Consider the following 22,969-nt stretch of genomic DNA (forward strand, 5'->3'; position numbering starts at 1 on the left):
CAGAGCCCAGAACTTGGCTAGAGGAGCAGGGGCTGGATGTGGCCTTCACTCGCCCCCATGGCCCAGTGCCCGACTCGGTGCATCTCCTGCCTAGACGTCCCCAGCGGTGGTGCAAGCCCTAAAATTACAGCCCATTATTATGTGCTGCCTTGATATCTGGAGGAATTGGAGGGCTGTGAAGGGTCTAATGGCAGCTTCCCCTCCCCCACGCCGCTCCTGTGGAGAAGGCCCCCCAGCCAAACACCCCTTCTTGTCACACAGAAGCTCTGTGCCCTTGGACCCCTGAGTAGTGGGTTCTAGTTCCCTCCCAGCTCATGGAATTATTCAGACAAGCCCATCACACCCTCCAGTGGGAACCAGGCCACCTCACCCTCTTGGTACTATGAAGCCTGTCTCTCAGAGCCCTGCCTGTTCACTCTGTTCCTGATTGTGACTCTCGTGGGGTCCCTCCATGGCGTGTGGTATCCCCCTTCCCTCTGGCTGTCAGTATATGAGACTAATAGCCTGCTGTTGGTCTCATCTGTCCAGGGTTGGGTGTGGTGTGTTCACTGTCCCCATAACCCTGGGGCAGGAATCCCTCCCTCACCGCTGGGGTGAGGAGGAGATGAAAAATGTCAGAGGTGCTCAAAGGTTGCCCGTGTAGAGACCTTTCTCCACGCAGAGCATAAAGGGTCATAGGCCTGGAAGTGAAAGGGGTTTAGGTCTAAATGAGAGACCATTTTCCAAAGCTGGAAAGGATGATAAAGAGTCGTTTCTGGAAATGGGGAGGGGGTGAGCAGATTCCAGCACAAAGGAAGGGGTCCTAGTGACTTCCCCAGAATTCGGAGCCCTCAGGGCCCCTGCCCAGAGAAGACACTTCCTAGGCTTTCCTAGCTTCCTGTTTCTCTCTTTCCAGGCTTTCATCTTCCTGTTTCATAATGGTGCCCACGGTGAGCCCTGTCTTGCGGAACTTGACAAGTGAAAAGAAGTTTAGCCTCTGAGCACCTGGCCCGGCCCCAAGCGGAGCATCACTTGACCTCTGGTGCTCAGGGCTCCCCGTGCATTGGGACATATCCTCGACGTGACCGCCAGGGGGCAGCCGTGCCCGCGGTGCCTTCACACGTGGAGACTGGCAACAACACCCAGTATTTTTAGAAATCTCGATACCTGGCACCAGCTCTGCTGACGTCAAGTAGACACACCAGTGCACCTGAGGGGCCAATTACTCTCAATCTCCAGACTCCCTTTTTCCGTATTTAGATTTTTATGTATCCAGCCAGTCGGCTTACTTAAAGAATTTGCCACCCCTTATCAATCCATTCACAGCTTCCTGTACATTTCTTTTGTCTGCCAGTCCTTGCAGCCTGTGGTTATCTCTCTTAGTCTGATTTAGTATTTACATCTCATTTGTGCCCACGGAGACATCATCTGCTGATGTGGATTTAAGATAGGGTGTAGTCTCCAGTGAGCCCCACGCATTAGCAGTACTCAGAGCAGCCTTGCCTGGGAGTTTAAAGGTTATGGAATCCACAGCAATGTTCTCTGCCTGTCCACTCATTTCTAACTCTTGCGGTGACTGCTATTGGATTTTGGCAGCGTCCTGGGGGGCGGGGGGGTGGGGTGGGGTTGAAGTTAGGGGCCAGTGCAAAGGCAATAGTTCAAACCATATTCTCATATTTTGCAGTTTGCCTTCCTTGTGGCTTGGTTTGCTCTTAAAAAAAAAAAAAAGATTTTATTTATTTATTTAAGAGAGAGAGAGAGAGAATGAGAGAGCACAAGCTGGGGGGAGAGGGGCAGAGGGAGAGGGACAAGCAGACTCAGTGCTGAGCACAAAGCCGGACACGGAGCTCAATCCCAGGACGCTGGGATCATGAACTGAGCCCAAGGCAGATACTTAACTGACTGAGCAACCCAGGCGCCCCACCTCCCATGCCAACTTTTTGTTTAATGGCTTGGCCGATTGATACACTGGACTACCTTATGTCTTTCTAAGCAGATCTCTGGGGATATTGGGATCCTTTTTGAGTGTAAATTGTCTGATGTTATTAAATGATATCCTATAAAAAGTGCTCAGGTGGACTTAGTGTGTGCAAATGAATAAAATCAGTAAATCCATTGTCCCCACCCTCTCCTGCAGTGTTCACTAAGTCTTTGCTTCTGTGGTGGCTAAGGGCGATTCCCTTTCCCACCTCAAGGCTTCTAGGAGCCCTTGGCCTGTTAAAGCAGCTGCAGGAGGGCAGAGGGCCAGGGTCCAAAGTCAGGGAAGCAGCACTCCTGCGGGCTTCCTCCTTTAAGCAACCAATGACCTTGGGTGTGTCCTTGAACCTCCGGGAGGTGTAGTTAAACTTGGAGCTAACTCTTCAAGGACCACTGTCCACTGAATTGCACACGGGCTGTCTATACCGGAAAAGTTCTAAAGCTTTCTTGCCCAGCCAGGCCAGGTGGTTCCAGGAGACGCAGAGGTGGAAATGACATTCCTCGTCTGGCTAATTCACCACGGTCCCCGCTCAGCCCTCAGTCTCATAAGAGGCTCTGAAGCCTGATTTGTCCGCATGTAGAGTGGGTCCACCTCTCCAGGGTGGACTCTCACAACTGGTCCCAAGAGTCTGAGAAGCAGAATTGGGGTTGTAAGGTATTCTTGCGGGGTGACGGGGTGAGGGGACTGAATGCGAGAGTCTGATGAATGGAGACAGCCTGAGGCAGAGCCTCATCATGGGCCTGGGACACAGGGTTCGGTGGCCAGGGGACCACACTGTGGGGAGTGCTGCCAGTGAATCGCCGGCCTGTCAGATGCCCATACCCCTCCCCAGCGCTGCTCTCTATCAAGTGTGACCTGGAGCTGAGGGCAGCTCTTCTGTCCCCTCAAAGCCAAGCTTGTAAATCAGTGGTCTCTGGGTAGAATTCAACTCAAGGTCATTTTTCGTTTGGCTTATGCACTTTTTTTAAAAAATGGAATTAGGTACCAACATTTCAAAATCAAGAGATTTCAAATAGATATCTGTATTTCCAGCTTCCCTTAAAACCCCGCAGGTCCATTAAGACTGCGTCTGCATTCCCAGACGGCTCTTTGCTCCCTCTGCTTTCTATCTGTAGACATCAGGGGGTTGATGGCAGAGTTTAACTACCCAGAGGCGATCTTATTTCCTTATTCCTGATCCCCTGGGGCTGTCACACCAGAGCCTCCCCAGAGCCCACCTCCATTTCTAAAAGTGTCCTAATGATTTGAAGAAAATGCACGCCACAGATCATGATGAATGACTTTAATTTTTAAAAAGAACTTAACTCCTCCAAGGCATGTTGTCCTATCCAGGGAACACATAAAATATTGCATACAAAATGTTGAGATTCCATTTCTAAAGAGCTCAGGACAGTATCCGGACACACCAAGTGCTCCGTGCATGTTCAAACAAATTTTAACGTGTGGTCACAGGCATCTGAAATTGTGTGGCTTATAAAAGGTTTGAGGGGTGCAGCAAGGAGGGTGCTGGATCCCTGGTCTCTTGAGGACTGGGAGGACTACAGACCATGGGACCTCCCTCTGCCTTTAAAGTCCCAGGAATCCCAGTGGGGGTAAGAGCCAGCTAGCTGCTGGGCCTGGGGTCCCAGCCGCTGTGCCCACCCTGACTCACATCCGCGGGTCGCATGCGCTCCTGGTCCCCCTCCAAACCTGCGCTCCCGGCCCACCTGCCTTCCCCATGGGCAATGTGTGTCTGTCGGAAGCAGAGAGCTCACACAGGGTCCATGAGGGGCAAACAGGTGTGAGAGGGTTTCCAGCAGCCCATGAGCCCCTGAGATGCTGGGCAAAATGTGTCCATGTGCATTTTTCAGGTACAAGGAATCATAGCTTTCATTAGATTTTCAAAGGATTCTGACCCAAAGAAGCACTCATCGCGGGGACATAGTCATCCATGCCAGAGGTGCCCTAACCCCTGCCTCCAAGCTCGCCTACAGGCACCATGGTCTAGCCCACGAAGCAAGGGCTACAGTCAGCTGGGCCCCATTCGTGCACTGAGGACGGCCAACGATGCTTATGTGTTGCTTTTCATTTATACTATATGCAGGTTTCCAACAATTAATGTTTTACTTAAATATTCCACCCTTTTCAGGAATGGGCAAGCAAGCAGGATGTCCCAGAGCGCTAATGCAGCCCGTGGAGAAGCATGCTGAAACCAGGGTGCGTGTTCTCTGGTATTCTCGAAGGTCAGGGAACACTAAGGGGGTTTTCTTCTACCACCCTGAGCAACGGCCCCAGCACCACACAGCTCCACCCTAATCCCTTCCCCTCTCCCATCTGTGAGGGAAGGTTCCCAGAGAATCTTCTGTCCAGTGAGGAGGAGAGTGGAGGGGAAAGCTGCTGTCTCGGGGGCGGCGGGGGGGAAGGGGGACACTGCCCGAGTTTCCTGTGGCTGACTTAACAGGACCCAAATAAAACATTACAAACTCCTCCTCTCACAGTTCTGGAGTCCAGAAGTCTGAAATCATGGTGTGGTAGGGCCATGTTCCTGTGAAGCCTGTAGGGGAGAGCCCCTCCGTGCCTCTCCCAGTCTGGTGTGGCCGTCAGTCCTTGGTCAACCTTGGCTCACAAATGGGTCACTCCAGTCTCTCCCTGTCTTCACGAGGGTTCTCCCCATGTGTCCATGACCTGATTTCCCACGTCTTATAAGAACACCAGTCATACTGGATGTGGACCCATCCCAGTGACCTCATCTTCACCTGATGACATCTACAAAGACCCTCCTTCCAGGTACAGTCACATTCACAGGTACCAAGGTTAGGACTTGAACATGTCTTCTGGGGGGACACAATTCAACCATGATGGGCACATCGCCTCGAGAGGCCCTGTCCCCTTGATCCCATGTGTTGCCACTTACCCAGACCTTCTCCTGGGTTCTGAGGTGGGGGGTGCACCCCACCCTCCCCTTGGTACATATTCTGAAGTAGAAACTTTTTCTCTGGCATCTCAGTCCTGTAGGAAATGAGTTATTTTGAGATTGACATGTGTGAGTAGGAAGTGTCTGTGTGTGTTTCTCTGTGTGTGCACGTGTGTATCTGTGGGTGTGAGTGTGGGTGTGTTTGCAGGGGGTGTGTGTGAAGGGTGGATGTAGGGGAGAGGCAGGAGGCAGGGAGGAAGAGGAGGCCGGAGCCCCCATTGAGAGGGCAATAGAAACAAGGACAGGGGGCATGCTTGTGACAAATATGGGGATAGTATGCCTCTGGTCTCCGTCCCATAAAATAAGATATTAGTTAGGACAGTGACTCTGTTATTTTGACAGGAACCAAAATATCAGGGGCCCAAGGAAGATCAGAGTTAGTTTCTTCCCCACAATGCCTGAGCTGGTGGGTGAGCAGGAAGGCAGAGAGACCCTGTCCCATGACATTGCCTAGACTCTTGATGTTCTGCCTTCTGTGAGGATGCTGTCCTTTTCCAGAGTCAAGGCTGGCTCGCTACCGCATCCCTGTCCCAGCCACTGGGAAGTGGGGACAAAGGGAAATGGAGGACCCACCCTTTCCTTCTCAAGAATCGCTCCCACTTCTACATGACCTTGCCAGCTGCAAGGGAGTCTGGGAAACAGAGCTGCTAAAATCAACAAGGCAGGCACAGATACTGAGAGAAGGAATCATCAGATTCCTTGTAAGAACGTCTGGCAGTCATCAGAGAAGGAATGTGATCGTAGAGAGACAGGGTTATGAAGCCACCCCTCACCCCTTACGATTGCAAAAAACCCCAATGACATCCCAAATCATAAAGAATACAAAAGACACATGATGGGAAAAATCAGATCGCCAGGTAGGATTGGCCCAGTTTTAACCAACTGTGGGGTCATGACACAAAGGTTTTATCTCGGAAGGTGTGTGTGGGGTCGTTCCACCGCCAACTGGTTTTCGATGACGTAACCCGCCCTATAGGTCTCCAGAACCCGGGCCTGAAAGTACGCCTTGTCCTTCTCCTGCCAGGAGTCAGACTCGATGTACACGTTGAATGGGTCGTGGGAGTGCTCCAGCTTCTTGGAGCGGATGTAACTCAGCATGATGCCCAGGGTGAAGAAGCCGAAGAAGCCGAGCACCATGAGGATGTAGAGCGCCGCCAGCTGGCCGTCATCACTGCGGGGCGACCTGCGGGCCAGGCCGGACATGTTGCCGCCCTGCGTGACCGTCCCCTGCCACAGCGCGGTCAGAAAGGGTGTCGGCGCCGTCGTGTTGGGCAGAATCATCCCGGGCTTCAAGTTTCCACCGCTGGAGTTCGAACTGGCCGAGAAAACTATCTGAAAGAGAAGTGCGATCTGAAATCAGAAAGTGTGTCCTGGCCCAGACCCACACAGAGGCACACGCTCGCCCGTTTTGTGAAATCTCGGGGGAGAGGGGCGCCCAGACGGACATACACCCGCGTCCCTGGCATGTGCCACCTTGAATCCACACAGTGCCTCTCTTCATTGATCAGTAAATCAATTGATTCCCTCTTCTTTCTTTCTTTCTTTTTTTTTTAAGATTTTATTTCTTTAGTTTTCAGAGAGAGCACAAACAGGGGGAGCCGCAGAAGCAGAGGGAGAAGCAGGCTCCCCGCTGAGCAGGGAGCCCGATGTGAGGCTCGATCCCAGGACCCTGAGCTCATGACCTGAGCCGAAGGCAGACACCCAACCCACTGAGCCACCCAGGTGCCCCGATTCCCTCTTATTTCCACTCACCACTCCCACCGCCTACCTCCATAGGCGACCCCCACAATGAGTTCCTCTAATATACACCCTGGGTTGTGTGTGTGTGTGTGTTTTAGTTTATGTGCTATGGGCTGAATTTTGCCCCCCAGTTCACATCTGGAAGCCCTAACCCCCAATGGGACTGCACCTGGAGATAGGGGCTTCAGGGGGTAATTAAGGTTACAGGAGGCTGTAGGGTGGGGCCCTAACCTGCTAAGACCATGGCCTTATAATAAGAGAGAGAAATCTCTCTCTCCTACGCAAGGACACTATGAGAAGGCAACACCTGCAAGCCAGGAAGAGAGCTCTCTCCAGGAACCAAACCTTCCAGAACCTTGATCTTGGACTTACAGCTCCCAAACTGTGAAAAAATAGACGACTGTTGTGTAAGCCCCAGGCTGTGGGATTTTGTCATCGCGGCCCAAGCATAAGTGGTGCTGGGTTACGTGTCTGCCTCTCTTTCCTTTTCCTCTGTCCACTGTGGCTTTATGGCCTTTGGCCTCGAAGGAACCAGTGTTCCAGCTTGTACTGTGTTTGTCCCCTCCCTGCCCCCTGTCCTCTGCTGAGTGGCTGGCATGGGCCATTTCTCTCTGGATGACACTGTCCCTGAAAACCCAGAGAACAGGCCTGGGAACTATGAGAGCTGTTTCCAGGAAACTCTGGAATTCTGTCAGAGGGTTCATGAGTCCTGGCATCCCACCTCATGGTCACTGATAAGCTCAACAGGTTTCATTCGTATCTTTGAGAAAATGCTGGCTTCTACCCCCACCCCCCAGGTCCTGCTGGGAGACAAAGTATCCAGAGCCAAACGGATGAGGCCACCCTTGAAACTCGACCCACAAGGGGCTACCGAGGGCTGACCAGACTCCGAGGGCCTCACTCATTTCTCAGTTGTGTGTAACATTCACTCGAGGCACCCTGGCGTGGCCGTTGAAACTAAGGGTGACGGTTTGGGACCATAGTTTCTGGCCAGAAACCCTGTGGCAAGAGAAATTCCAATGTACATGGGGGGGCGGTGCTCAGCCTCTCCCAGCTAGGGTGGGGGCTGTGACATCACACAGTGTCTTGCTAGGACAAATGTCAATCTAGAGCTACTTCTCAGAATGGGCTTAATTTTGAAACTTCTGAACGCAGCCCTGAGCAAGATGCTTGGCACCTGCCCTAGGCCCCTCTCCCTCCACCCATTCCGGGGATGTTAGTGCACCCCAGAATTCCTTCGTTGGCCTTCCTTTCTTGTCACTCTGCCCTCTCCCTGTGTGGCTGCACCTGTCCCTTCAGGTTCACCCACATGGCCATGACCCCAGGTACCCTTCTGAGCACCAGAGCTGGGTGCCCCATGACCTGCCAAGGATTCATGTACCTTCGGCCATCCCCAGGCCCCTCCACCTCAGCCCCCACCCCTCCTGCTCCATGCCTCAGTGAGCGGAGGGGCCGTGCACCCACCCACCACAAAACCTGTGGCCCCCACTGCAAATCCCAATAGGTCAGTCCCCAGCTCAGAGGCCCTCCCAGGTTCCTCCCTACCTTCGGGGTGAAACACCGTGTCTTCAGCATGGATGTGGGCCTAGATGCAAGAGCCGCCTGCCTCCCTCTCTTGCTCTACTGTTGTCGCTTGCCCAGACCCCATGCTTGCCAAGCCCTGTACACATCACCATCTCTTTCCACATCTCCAGCAGAGGCAGGCCCTCCTTCTTGGCCCATGGAACCAGGAAGTGGTACCTCCTCATGCTTTTTAATCCAGTTCAGCTTCTCTGATGCTGGGCTGGCTTAGCACCAGCACGCATGCCCATGAAGGCCGCTGTGCTCCCCGCTGACTTCACCACGGTCATCATCCCTGTCCCCCACCCTGTCCCCCCGCAGCTTCCCTAGCCTGGCGCCTGGCACACAGCAGTTCAGGAGCTGTCCATGAACTTCTTAATACCTCCTGATGGTGTAATACCTGATTCTTCATAACCCGAGTACCCAATTACCAGAGGCCCCCACTGTCTCCCTCTGAGAGCCACAGGCTCAGGGAACAGGAGTGGAGAAGGAGAAAGCGATCGGTCGGGAATTACACCTCCACTCCAGGTTTGGATTCTGGCCCTGCTGCTTTCTGGCTACATGACTCTGGTCGGGTTCCTTAGGCTTGTTCAGTCCTCTACCCTTTGGGAACAGGGAGAAACATCACTGATATCTGCAGCTGTTGGACCACACTGACCCAGCGTGCAGAGGGGTCGACATAACATATGACACGTCGTGGTGCGCACTTAGGGTCCCGAGCGTGAGTGGATTGGTTTTGCCAGCTCATTAAGAAATATCAGCTTGGGGGCTCAGTCAATTAAGCGTCTGACTCTTGGTTTTGGTGCCGGGTCATGATCTCAGGGTCGTGGGATCGAGCCCTGTGTTCTCTCTCTCCCCCTCCTTATGCTTATGCACACACGCTCTCTGCTCTCTCTCTCAATGAATAAACAAACTCTTAAAAAAAGAAAGAAAGAAAGGAAAAAGAAAAGCAGCCCGGCCCAGGGATTTGGAGGTTTGGGGTTTTAGGTCTGGCTCTTCCATGGCTGACCACTGTGGCTCTCTTTACCTTGTGGAGAAGCTGCTCATGGATAAGAAACAAACGTGTTTAACGGGTTTTCCTGACATCTCTGGGGCTTTTGAGTCTGTGCCCTAAGATCTGTTAGAACAGGTTGAGCTACACAGGCTCAAGAGACTCCCAGGTACTGATTCTTCTCCAAAACCAGCATTTTGCCCCATTCTAATTGTTTGGTAACATTTTTTTTTTTTTGTCTTTGAAGCTTAGACCCAGAGTGGCTAGTCCGCTGGAAATCACTCAAGACGAGGTTGTGGGCAGCTGAGCTTTCCAAACACGATGCCTGACATTTTCTTTTTAAATGACTTCAAACCACTTATGAATGCATAGAAACTTGCCCCAGAAAATACAGAGCCCTTGAGCAGATAATATAATTTTTTTCTAAAAATGCAGAATGACCACAAGCAAGGAATCCTGCTACCAATCACTGTTAGAGCGTTCTTGTCGCTCCATGACCACAGGAGACTAGAATTATGGTAGACAACCGGGGCGCCTGGGTGGCTCAGTCAGTTAGTCTGCCTTTGGCTCAGGTCATGATCTCAGGATCCTGGGATTGAGCCCCATGTCGGGCTCCCTGCTCAGCAAGGCGTCTGCTTCTCCCTCTCCCTCTGCCACTCCCCTGCTTGTGCTCTCTCTTTCAAATAAATAAATAAAAGTCTTAAAAAAAAAAAGAATTATGGTAGGCAACCTCCAGAGGTTAATTGGTTTAGAGCTAATAGCTCCACACAGCAAGTTAACTTAAGAGTAACTTCTGCAACTAATTCACTTGGGCGGGATCATGAAGAAGACCTGTTACTTAAAACCAGACGGACTTTACTATGGCCAGAGGAAGCAACCAGAAACATTTGCTTTAAAAAACCTGCCAGGCCAACCATCCTCAGCCTTGCTTTAAGGTAATGGTGCTCAAATTTTGGCATGCTTTAAATTTCTTTCTTTCTTTTTTTTTTTTAAATTTATTTATTTGGCAAGGGGAAGGGGCAGAGGGAGAGGGAGAGGGAGAGAGAGTCTTAAGCGGACTCTGAGCTGAGTGCAGAGCCCAACTCGGGGCTCGATCTCACAACTCTAAGATCAGGACCTGAGCTGAAACCAAGAGTCGGTTGCTTATCAGACTGTGCCACCCAGGCACCCCTGGCATGCTTTAGAATCACCTTCTAAAAATGCAGAGTGCTGGGCTCCACTCCCAGAGTTTCTGATCTAGAATGGCTGGTGTGGGGCCTGAGATTTGCATTTCCAACAAATTCACAGGTGCTGCTGATGCTTCTGGTCCAGGGACCCCCCCACTTGGTGACCTATCGGAATCACCTGGAGAGCTTTAAAAAAATACTGATGGTCGGATCCCCCCTCCAAAGATTGTGATGTCCTTGCTCTGGGTTCCTTTCTGGCATAAAGCTTCCTAGGTGATCCTGATTTGTAGTCAAGCTTGAGACCCACTGGGCTACGGAACCTTAGGAAACTGATCAATCTGGGGCACCTGGGTGGCTCAGTCAGTTAAGCATCTGCCTTCAGCTCAGGTCATGATCCCAGGGTCCTGGGATCGAGTCCCACATCGGGCTCTTTCTCCCTCTCCCTCTGCTGCTCCCCCTGCTTGTGCGCTCTCTCTCTGTCAAATAAATAAATAAAAATCTTAAAAAAAAAAAAAAGGAAACTGACCAATCTTTCATGCTGCAAGGTGCCAGGAAGAATTTGATAAGAGAAATGATTTCATAAAATAATTTTCGAATCTCATTTGTTTTTTAGATTTTCTTTTTTGGTCTTATACGTCCCTGGTGTAATCTGAAGAGGAGATGCAGAGAGAAGTTCTCAAGCCTTCAGTATAAGCCCAGCTGCCTCCCACCTAACTCACGCTGTCGCCTAAAATGATGCGGAGCCTGTCGGAGCCTTCCGCCAGACCCGAAAAGTCAAGTTCATTAACTGCCTTTCAAGTAACAACTCTGAATTTTTAAAGAAAAAAGTCTTTTTCTTACTTTACACTTAATTTATTGTATTGCTTTTGCGAAATGCACTCTGTGCCCCCAAGGCCTGCCTGCTGGGTCACATGGTGTTCTCTGTAATGAGTCTCAAAATGAGTTTGGCAATGCCCTCTTAATAGTCAGCAAGGTGTAAACAAACTCATCTGCATGTCAGCTGGGGGTTTATGTCCCATTCTCCAAGTTCACTTCCATTATAATGCCAACGCACTGCCCACTGGCCAGGGTTTCAGACCACTGGACTCACAGGGATTTGAAGAGCAACAAAGCCAGCAATCTTAACTTCAGGAAACTGGGCTCCATAGAGTTGAGCTGACCTGCCCAAGGTCATGTCTTTTATCACAAATACATCTAAAATGTAATCTTGTAGCCATGAACTCACATTTTATTAGTACAGAAAAAGGAGTTCTCAGGACTTAGCAGAGAGGAGACAGATTCTATATTTAAGGTCAAAGGAACTGAGGACCTGGCCATTGATATCAGGTAAAACCAGGTCTACCCAAATGAGGACTGGCTTGGGACCCAAAGATGCCATCAGAAGACCCCCTCCCCTACTGGGGAGGGCCACAATTTTTTGTAGCTTGCACAGTGATAAGGGGGGCTGGGAGAGGCAGAAGCAGCGGGAACCGGGGAGGTCCAACTCTAAACACAAACAGTTTTATGCCCAGCCCATGCTGAATATTCTCAAACTGGCCTTAGTGGGCCTAGAAAGAGGGGGCTTCTAGAAGTGTCTTCTTTGGCGTGAGCTTGAGACTCCTCGTGCAGAACAGATACTGCCCCCATCAAGGTTAGTACAATTTTCTTTTTTCTCCAAAGCTCACAGCTGCGAATGCATACCAACTGGGTCTCCAGCACCCTGGGATTCTGGAAGGCCCCCAGCTGCACCCAGAAGAGAAGGGGGCAGGGAGTGATGTCACGCGGTGCTGGCACTCATCACCCCCTTTTGCATTTCTCCCACATGTTTCGGCTATGTGGCCTGTCAGCACGGATAATGGCCTGGAGGCTTTTAGAACGGATTTCCTAGGCCTGCTACCTTTCCTTCTTTCTCAAGCATTTACTGAGCAACCAAGGCTTTTGTGGGCTGACTCCATCCATACTTCTGCGGAGCGGGTTAGATGCTGGGAGGGGAGAGGAAGAGGGGTGTCGGATTCAGAGCTTGGAGATCTGAGTTCCAGGCCTGGCTCGGGCCTAGATAAAACACAGGGCTCCCCTGGGTCTCGGTTTACTTATCTTGGTAAACAGGCATAAGGTTCCTGTCATCTTAACAGCATTCCTTAAGCATTTCCAGAGCAGCCAGTCCTGAAATCCTCATTAGGCTTTATTTGCTTTAGGAAGCAGAATTAGGGTAAAACCAATTATGGACTAGCCTAATTTTGGTGAATATGATCTTATGGAGTCAAGAATTCTGCAAGCATATTTTTCCTGGACGCAACTGCCCATTATTTTCATCTTTATCTCAAGTTCTGGAGACATATTTACCCCCAAGCAGAAGAAAAGCCAACAGGGGCCCTCAGACCCTTCCAGGGTGTGAAGGATGGGAATGTGAACCAGTGAGCTGGTGAGAGGGACCCAGCCAAACTCAATATGGGAAAAGGGACGAGCATTTTGGCGGGGAGAATGGACGAGAGGATTCCCAGACTCTGGAGGGCAGCTGAGGTCACATAGAAGGACGGCTGATGGATTATCGCCTTCAGCAAATTACATAAATTTGAGGAGCCTCAGTTTTCTTATCCAAACACTGGGCATAATGGAATCTCCCCCAACTATACCACAGGGTTCTGTGAGGCACGGAACAAACCCACAACTTTGCTACGTCTAAATTTTGCTGCTCTCTCTCCAAGAGAGGTGTGACCACCCTATTTGCTTGTCAAAATTCTACTGGTCCTCCAAATGCCTAGTCCTATGCTAACCTGGGTATGAAAGCCCCTCCGTCCCTTTGATCACATGGTGCCATGTCTATACCACTCATATTCTAATTTGCATCACAATAACTTGTAGACTTGTCTGAGCATTTCCTTCCAGAAGCTCAGGAAGGTCAGAGACTATCTTGCTCACCTTGTCCCCACTCCAGCACCCAGAACCGTTCCATAAGAGATTGCTGAACTAAATGGGGATGCAAAGTATTAGATTCAATACAACTACAATGTGCTTGTGAGTGCAAATAACCAATAAAGTATAATACACTCTTGAAAGAAATTGGTGGGTAGCCAAATGCAAACCTCTTTCAATATAGTATGTTTTTATATAATAAAATGTAAACTATTTTTATTTGTATTTATTTATCTTATTAGTGTTTTTTTGTAGATTAAAACTGATATTAACATAGTTACATGCGCATCCACAACCTACTTTATTCTTTTTTTTTTTAATTTTATTTATTTATTTGACAGAGAGAGACACAGCGAGAGAGGGAACACAAGCAGGGGGAGTGGGAAAGGGAGAAGCAGGCTTCCTGCGGAGCAGGGAGCCCGATGCGGGGCTCGATCCCAGGATTCTGGGATCATGACCTGAGCTGAAGGCAGACGCTCAACGACTGAGCCACCCAGGTGCCCCAACCTACTTTATTCTTAAAAAGGTTTAAGGCAGTCAGTAATTGTTGATAGTATGGCTGAATTTTTATCCCTTCTTCTGACTCCTGATAACCCCTATCCTGCTTTCCCTTTCTTTTTTTCCATATTACTTAAAGCCTGCTAATATAATATGGTTTTCTTATTTATTACGTCCATTGCTTACTGTTTTGTTTGTCTTCTCCACCAAAACGTAAGCTTTTGAGGGCAGGGATGTTTGCGTGTGTTCTTCCACATGTATCTCAAGGTCTAGAAGAGTATCTTGTATACGGTAGGAGTGCAATAAATATTCATAGGACACAGGCATGCATGCATGAATGCATGAATGAATAAATGTCCCATTCAACTACCAGAAAGCCCCGAACCACCAGCTCTACCATCCGAGACTTAAGATGACAAGACTGAGTCCCTCTGATGCCTTCACAGTGTACTTTATTCTCAAAACAATCCACTTTCTAAGAACCTGGCCAAAGCCAGACCTCCAGGGATATTCTTAAAAGGAAGAACGCCTTCCTCAGACCCATCCTTCCCTCACCTCTAATGAGTATATGAAACAGACCACAGAAAGCAGGTTTTGGCCCCCTCCTTAGCAATCCATAGGTCAGAGTCAAGGTGCTTTCTCGCAAGTCACCATATATGAATTAAAACAGCTGTGCGGTCACAGCAAAGCTCCCACCACCGGGAACGTAAATGACAACAGTGGTTACTGACCAGAACTTTCCTTAAGGGAACTAGAAGCTCCTTCTTAACCTAAATGTGGACTCAAAATAAACTGTTCACATACAGCAGTTTAAAAAATCCAGACGGGGACAATGTAACAGGTGACAGACCCCGAACATATACATGGCTGCTACTCGGTCAACTTTCTTCCAGAAGTTCCACATTTTCCCCAATTACTACAGTTAAGAGCAGATACATCAATGTTCTCCATGTCCCACGGCTTTTCCCCAGGGAGATGCCAAGGCCCAAGTACCTTCAAAAAATTAAAAAGCTCCCTTTGAGGCCGAATGTATCTGCAAGTATTGCTTGAGCTGGATGGAGGTCTTTGAAACCCAGTGGGGACTGGGATCGTGGGCGGTTTTCGTTTTCTTTGGGTCCTTTGAGGTAGTTCCCAAGTTTTCTACAAGAATGCGAGCTCATAAAAATGGGGAAAAGTGGTTGCTATTTGGTGGTGAGACAGTTTCCGACGCGTGTGTCTCTAAGTGAAGCGGGGCAGAGGGAAGGGAGGCACGGACCGAATCCTCCATCCCGTCCCGACTCCCGATGCGGGGTAGTTGGGGGGGGGGGGGGGGGGGGGGGGGGGGGGGTCGCGGCGCCTCCGGCCCCGGGGGCTGAGACCCGCTCCCTGGAGCCCCCATCAGGGTGGCCCGACTGGGGCGCCGGCGCGCGGGGCGAGGAGCCGGGAGGCGGGAGCCTGCACTTACCGGGTCCGGGGCGCCGAGGCAGCCGGGTGCGCAGCGGGTCCGCCGGGCCGCGCGCAGGACACCCACGGCCGAGCCCGAGGCGGCGCAGGCAGGCGGGCGGGGCCTCCCGGAGCCCGCGGGCGCCCCGCCCCGACCCCGCGCGGCCCGGCCGCGCCCTGGCCCCCCGCACCCCCCTCCGACCCACCCCAGACCAGCCCCGGCCCTCCGCTGCCTGCGTCCCCGGCTGAGCGCCTGCGATCGCGCCCCGGGCCGGCAGAAAGGCCGTATTACTACAAGTTCCAGCCAGCCAGCCAGCCAGATCTCCCTTCCCGCGGGACTTTGCAGTGCGCAGGCTAGAAGCAAGAGAAAGGCATTCCTGGAGACCCCCACCCGCGGCGGAGAGCCAGGACAAACGTCCCTTCCAACAGCTCCAAACAAGAACTTAAAGACCCACAACCCCAGCAGACTCCTTTTAGCTGCATCCCGCACCCCAGCTGTGTCCACGCATCTATGCGCCCGAATTATGCAGCACTGGGTGTCCGTCCAGCTCCCAGCTGGAGGTGCAGCTTGCACAGGACAGGAGTGGTCCCAGCCTGCGGGAGTCCGTCGCTGGGGCCACCTACGCCTTGGCAGGGGCACTCCAAAGTCCTTGGGGGCGGTGGGACCGGCCACTAGGGGCAAACCGCACAAGGGCCCCAGTGACCTGCCAGCAGATTTCACAGCCGCTGCCCACAAGCGTGGGAAGGGAGACCGGGCCCGGGGCCATTTCCAAAGGACAGGCCGGTGGAAGCTCTGGGGAATGAGGTCCAGGCTCACGCTCTGCAGGCCTCTGCAGGCGGGGAGCGGAGGAAGAAGATTCCTGACCTAGGGCCCAAAGATCCCACTGCTTGGTCTTCCTCCTTCACTCTCCTTCTTCTTGGGCCTTGGGCTGGGTGCTGTCCCGGGGAGGAGGCCCTCAGAGGGGTCCGCCGCCCTTGTGTGACATTCCAGGACTCGCTCAGCGGGTAGAGGCGGAGTTGGCAGCCAGTACAAACCCACCCAGACACTTGGGAAAGCCCTAAAATGCCCCTAGCGTGGATGTGTAATTGTACACTGTGAAGTCTGTTCTGCGCGGAGGGAAAAGCTTTATGCACAGAAAAGTTCTTTGTAGGGGCGCCTGGGTGGCTCAGTCGTTAAGCGTCTGCCTTCGGCTCAGGTCATGATCCCGGGGTCCTCGGATTGAGCCCTGCATGGAGCCCCGCATCGGGGTCCCCACTCAGCAGGGAGCCTGCTTCTCCCTCTCCCTCTGCCTGCCTCTCGCCCTGCTTGTGCTCTCTCTGTCTGTCAAATAAATAAATAAAATCTTAAAAGAAAAAGTTCTTTGTAGTTTTACTTGCAATAGCTAGAAACTGAATGTCTCAAAACAGAAAAGTGGTTAATGATGGTACCTCTGATAGAGCATTACTCTACATACTGGAACATTACCCGAGGTCAGTAAGGTAATGTTTACAAATAGTTTGTAACACGTGGGATCCTCATATTGCGTGTTAAATGAAAAATAACAAGGCTCTAAATTGCACACACAGGATGCTCTGCGTCAGTTCATCTCGAGACTAAAAAAACACACCACGATGTTAATATTGTCTGTTGATGGTGGGCTTATGTGGGATCTATTTTCTTATTTACACTATTCTGTGTTTTCCTTTTCCTTTTTTTAAAAAAAGATTTTTATTTATTTATTGAGAGAGAGAGAATGACAGAGAGAGAGCATGAGAGGGAGGAGGGTCAGAGGGCGAAGCAGGCTCCCCGCCGAGCAGGGAGCCCGATGCGGGACTCGATCCCAGGACCCTGAGATCATGACCTGAGCCGAAGGCAGTTGCTTAACCAACTGAGCCACCCAGGCGCCCATTTTTTTTTTTTTTTAATTTTGCAATAACTCTAGGTTCTTTAATACTTAGGGAAAAATACATACACTTTCTCTGGAAATTCCCTAGGTCACGCTGTATGGAGGTGGTCTCTTTTTGCCCACCTTTCCACGAAGGACTCCCCGCGGGGGGAAATGGATAGTGTATTGAAGCAAAAATGCTTGTCCTGTCCAACTTGTGTGCAGCCCTTTCAGTGCCAGCCCACAGGCCAGGTGACCGCGCGTGGTGCGCCCCACACCAGCTGTGAGATTACTATGTCTCCTGGCGGGGGAACAGTGCCTGCCCATCCGTCACCCAGTTACTATGTGTGTATGGCGGCGTTTGCTAAAGGTGGGACGTGTGTGAGTGGTGGTGCTCTTATTTCACTTCCTGGTTCTCTCCATCCCCCATATGATGGATTATTTGATTATGATGATACCATTTCTTACTTGTAATGATATGACATGATTATAGGCAAGAAAGACTGTATTTTGTTTTTTTTTTTTTTTTCAAGACTTTATTTATTTATTTGAGAGAGAGAGAATGAAAGAGCCCAAGAGGGGGGAGGGTCAGAGGGAAGCAGACTCCCTGTTGAGCAGGGAGCCCCGATGCAGGACTTGATCCTAGGACTCCATCCTAGGACTCCAGGATCATGACCTGAGCCGAAGGCAGTTGCTTAACCAACTGAGCCACCCAGGCGCCCTGACTGTATTTTGTTTCTTGAAATGGTTTCTCCTTTTCTCTTTCTCTTCCTACTTTTACCTTTCTAGACTCACCTTGCCCCACCATACAGGTGTGATCCAACTTAAAATAATCATAACAATAGAGCTACAGCACGCAAAGCCCTTGGGTCCGTCATTTCTCTCTTCTCTCTCTGGTTCCTCCACCTTCTCCGTTCTTCTTGGTCCCTTCACTGGAACTGGGTCTTGGGAAAGGGGTGGCTAGTGTAGCCCCCCTGCTCTTCTCAGTGGGTTTATGTTCCTCTTCTGTGAGTTCCCACCTCAATGCAGGTGGCATCCGAAGCCAGAGCTTCAGCTACTTTTCTTTCATAGGAAAATCTCATATCTCAATTTGCAACTTGGATGTCCTGCTTATGTTCCTAACCTTGCTCACACGCTCTAGGAGAAAGAGCAGCTCTGCCATCAGAAAGGACTGGTCTGCAGTGTAACCCACCCACCCAGGATGCTCTTATGGACTCTGGACCAGGATACGTAGACAGTTCTTGGCTGTTCCCTCTGGCTGCCATTCAGTTGGTGTCCAGATGCCCCTGCATTAGCCTCAGGATGTCCCCTGCCCTTGACCCCTCTTTCTTCCTGCTTTTTCACCCCTCTACCCCATGGCTTCTACTATCCCATGGGAAACTCATTTGTCAGTGAGAAACACCTGCAAGGCAAACAACCTTTCTTTAGTAGCAGCAGGGCATATCCTGAGTGCAGTCACATGCTCGTTACAATACTTCCCCCAAGGAGAAAGAGAAGGAAGGGCACTGAAGTCCTCATTCTGCCCCGCTGGTGACAGATGAGGTGCAAAGTGATGGAAGAGAGCCCCACCCTGCCCCCTGCCTGTCACTGGGGGTGCCATCCTCCCCATTGTTGTCCATGGCTCCATCAGCACCCGACACAGGTGGCTCGGCGTGTCTGTGTCTTCTCTGATGGCCACATGGTGCTCTCATCTCTTCTGTCCCCTTCCCCTGGCCAACATCTCCCCATCTGATTCACTTGGTCGTAGGAGGCCTGGCCTCAATTTCCTCCGAGGGCTCCTCTTTGGCTAGGGGTCCTGCACACAAGGGGCATTCTTCCCAAATGCCACGGTCCCTGGCATTCTCCTAAAACCCCCTAGAGGATTGCTCTTGTTCCGAAAAGAAACCACCCACAACCTGTTTACAGGTCATTCCAGTTCCATGACCTTATTTCCCACTGTTCTGCTCCACCAAGCTTCCAGACCAGCAAAAGACACACCTCCATTGTCTGTGTACAACCTGCCCCTCCCCCCTCCAGACAGGGGGACGATCATCCTCCAACTTGGGCCCAGGACATTTTCAAATCCCAGATCTTCAGCAAAGGGCTAAAATGTGGGGTCGGTGACCAGCTCTGAGCCTCTTGGCATAGAGTCTATCTGTTTGCTTTAGTTCTGAATTCGTTTTCAAGATGAAAAAATTGAGATCTCTCATACTAAACATCAAGATGTCTGGCTTCTCTTATAATACTCAACAGGTCTAGAAACTTTATGCTCACTTTTGGCAAAGCAACCAATGGTAGGGGCTGCATTTTCCACAAAAAGACACACTAGAGAGTTTACCACATGCCCTCCCACTCCACATTCTCCCCGGCAAGGACAATGAGCAGGACCCACTCACTCAGTATCCTGCCTGTCTATAGGTATTGAGTTGGTCACTTCTGTTCTAGGCCTTTCCCTTCCAGGACAAAGCCCCTTGTCTGGCTGTTCCTTCACTTTGCATGCCTGGGAACTCATTTCTGCCCATGTTTTGTCCTGGCTCATTTGCTGTGTTGCAAGTGCTCTTTGGCTGTGTCAGAAGTGGATGCTTTGTTTATCCATTTAGAGCAAGGGTTCTTAATTTTTCAGAACTCTTCATGGGAATCTGAGAAAAGCTATGGCTTTCCTCCCATTCCTCCAAAGGCACAGATGTGCAACATTTTGCCTATAGTTCAGGAGACCCCAGGGATGCTGGGCGATTCGAGGCCGCCATGTTAGGAACTTCATGGCAAGGACCATCTTTTCTGTGAAACAAACTCAACTCTGTAGGACCGATTCTATGGGTCTTTACTGTGTACTTTGCTCAACAAATGCCACCAAGTGTTGCCCAACTGTTGGACAGCAAGACTGTCCATGAAAATAGTTGTTCAAGCTGCCTCTACCCAGGTTCCTGGGAGCACAGCTCTAATTCTTGGCACCCTTGAGTCACCCAAGGAAGATGACTGATGTACCAGCTCCAGAGCCCCCAAGTCAGGGATCACAGCTGCCCTTTCATTTTGACAAATAACCACAGCCTTCACCTTGCTATGAAAAGAGCACAAATCCAATTAAGAAAGCTTTTCCCAAAGAAATAACATCGTTATTCCTTCTCCCCCACCCCCTTTTCGTCCCAGAATGCTATGCTGATAGGAACATGATAAATTAATTATACTCTGGAATGTTATTCATTGCTAGGAAAGCACACTCAATCGACACATACAGTGTTTGACATTTGAATACAAATATCGCCCTTATGTTTTTGTTTTATTTATTTTTTCGAAACCCAACAGATCAAATTTATGCAGGATTATATGTATAATCCTTTTAAAGGCTGTAGATTTTAAAGCTCAAAGGTAACAATGTGCTGGGTGTTGTAGTCAGCCAAAGAGCAAGGTAACGCAGGAATGAGATTAGCAAGTCAGCCAAAGAGCAAGGTAACGCAGGAATGAGATTAGCATCTCTTCAGTTCCTTGTATGTCTGATATTATTTTGGTGTTCCTCCACTTCCTGATAACACAGAAGCACTGTTGTGGCCCAGGTCCCTGAAATGGAAGGACATTGGCCAGCCTGAATTGCAAACCAGTGCAGGCAACCTTTCTGGGAATGTGTGCAAAGGTCACTTTTTAGAAATGGGACTGTCCACAGCCATTGTCATGATCTCCGCGCTATTTCAACCAGGGCCCTTCTGCCTGGCAGTCTGGATTAATGTGGATTGCTGCAGGTCCTCCACAGGGGTTGAAGGAAGAAATCAGAGGTGGTGTCTGGCATGACTTGGAGGAGGATCAGAGGAACTATATTCAGAGGAAATCTTCAGAAGAGCAAATTTAAGTTTGAAACCTATAAACTGAAAAGATTTTGATGACACCCTTGATCTTTGAGTCCTTATTCTAAGTAATATCAAGTCTGAACCCAGACCCCATCCCTTAAAATTTTTCTCAATAAATAAATCTCCTGATGACCGGTCAGCTTAATTCAGTATTTACCAAGTTTCTAGATGGGAGGGGTGGAGAGCACTCAATCAAATGTATGTCCAAATTTACCAACCTTGCAGAGTAGAGCTGAGATGCCACCCCCTCTCCTGCCAGTCTTACCCCGCCCTCAACACACACAAAGTCTTTCTGGCAGAAGTGGTCTCTCCCTCCTGGAGAGATGCTGTGCAAACATTGCCCTTACGTTTGTTGTTGCTCTTGTTGTTTTTAAAACCAATCGGTTCCAACAGCATGAGGTGTCACCTTTGACCGTGGCACTCTGTCCCCCAAAACTCTCAGGACTAGTCTTCTTTTTTCATTTCTGAAGGCCCCACCCAAGGCCAGCATGTATCTACTTTCGCCAAGAATCTAACAAGAGTTCCAGGCTGGTCTCCTAGCCTAGTCTGGCCCTCTTCCTCTCTCCTTGAAAGGTCCATTTTACCATGCTTCATTTTCAGCCTCACCTGTCAGTAACTGAGGATCACATCGGCCTTCCTTATTAGCTGTCAGCTGTAACCCCCAAAGGACAAACTCTACCAACTCATTTGCCTTTAGTCCTCTACTGGGACCAGCGAGGAATGTAGCAAGTAGACAGGGATTCACAGATATTTCTTGAGCAGATAACTGGTTACTTGTCCATGATTTGGGGGACACCCCTTTCTGGACCAGTCAGAGACCAGACTGTATCTCCTGTGAACTTTGCCAAGTCAAGTTGAATTTAATGGAATGTCAGAGTGTAAAAGTTTGGACTAGAAAAGTTAAGTAGGAGGAGTAAGTGTGAGTGACAGTATCTAAATGAAAATCCATGTTGTGACAGTAGATCAGACCTTTTCTCCTCTGATGTTGCTCGTTTGGAAATCACAAAATGCCCAAGGTATCATAAGCATTGAATATTGGACAAGAGAATTGTCTATAACAAATGTCATGATTTTTCAGTGTTCCATGTCCCTTGGCAGTGAGTGTGACCTGGCACTAAAATGGGAAAGCCCGCGACCCTGGGTGGGGTCCTGGCTCTGCAGGTAAACCACCTAGTCACTAACCCTGAGCCGAGACACTTGAACCCTCCCTTTCTTGTTTTGCTCATTTGCGACTCGGGTGATAAGAAGACCTGCTCTATTTGACTTGTTGTGTTGGTGTGATGAATGAAAAGAACTTCTTTAAATCCCCGTGCAACAAGGCAGTGAATTGAAAATAAGGAAGATAGGGAAGAGAGTTCTGGACAAGATGGCTCAATGAGTTCATGCTCTGATCCAGCCTTCAGCTCTGAACACAGCCATGACAGATAAGGTATAAAAATAGAAAGCTAAAAAGAGATGTCTGGCTCAAGAGAAGCAGTGAAAGCTCTCTGGAAGCCTCTGACCCACTGGGCTCTTTGTCTAAAGTCAGCAGGGAGCTTAACTCCTCTGGGCAAGCCCAACAGGCAAACAACCAAGATGACAGACAGGAACCAAGTTACTTGAAGTCAGGAGCTGAGTGGGAGTCCTGAAAGAAAGAAATTATGGAAAGAAACCATTGCCTGTAGACCATGGTTCTAGAACAATGAGGGTCTGGGAATGTGGAGCTGAAGACCCAACTCCCCACCAAAAACTGAGCCTCAAGACTGCATGGTTGTCACCAGGATCACTATGGGACAGAGACCCCACACTACTGTTACCAAGGCCAGGATGCCCCCAAACTGCTGTTATCTAGTCCAGGATGACATTCCAGGGTCCAGGTGGAAGCTGTCACAAAATGTTGGTCAGGCAAGGGCGGGCTGGGTGAGGTGGATCCAGGTGAAAATGAAAATGAGATATGAAAAGAAGCCAAAAAACAAAACCCACTTGAAATGAGCCTAAGATTAAAATTCTAAAACATGTGAAGAAATCTAATATTAAAGACAGTCAAAAGTCCCCAAATCATTTTATGAAGTTAGAACACTCTGATACCAAACTGCATGACAATAGGACATAAAAGGAAAATCACCCA

At 50.0% G+C, this 22,969-nt stretch overlaps 1 protein-coding gene across 2 annotated transcripts; it reads right to left on the reverse strand.

Annotated features, from left to right (window-relative positions):
* Nucleotides 1-3,224: 3,224 nt before the first annotated feature.
* Nucleotides 3,225-15,333, reverse strand: KCNE1 (potassium voltage-gated channel subfamily E regulatory subunit 1). 2 transcript variants are annotated; one of them, XM_035017652.1, is made up of 2 exons: nucleotides 15,202-15,333; nucleotides 3,225-6,242 (listed from the first exon to the last, which is right to left on the reverse strand). In XM_035017652.1, exon 2 carries the CDS (start codon nucleotides 6,189-6,191, stop codon nucleotides 5,817-5,819), a length of 375 nt encoding a protein of 124 aa, XP_034873543.1. In that variant the 5' UTR covers nucleotides 6,192-6,242; nucleotides 15,202-15,333; the 3' UTR covers nucleotides 3,225-5,816. The 2 variants fall into 2 exon arrangements, with proteins under 2 accessions (XP_034873543.1, XP_034873541.1); XM_035017650.1 differs by lacking the exon at nucleotides 15,202-15,333 and adding an exon at nucleotides 8,196-8,217.
* Between the last annotated feature and the right edge of the window lie 7,636 nt (nucleotides 15,334-22,969).

Source organism: Mirounga leonina, unplaced genomic scaffold (assembly GCF_011800145.1).
Source record: "Mirounga leonina isolate KUSES-001 unplaced genomic scaffold, KU_Mleo_1.0 Mir_172, whole genome shotgun sequence".
NCBI classification, from domain to species: domain Eukaryota; kingdom Metazoa; phylum Chordata; class Mammalia; order Carnivora; family Phocidae; genus Mirounga; species Mirounga leonina.

What these genes read in the sequence shown, in the direction of transcription:
- KCNE1 (XM_035017652.1), bottom strand. Translation starts at nt 6,191, where the DNA reads ATGATTCTGCCCAACACGACGGCGCCGACACCCTTTCTGACCGCGCTG.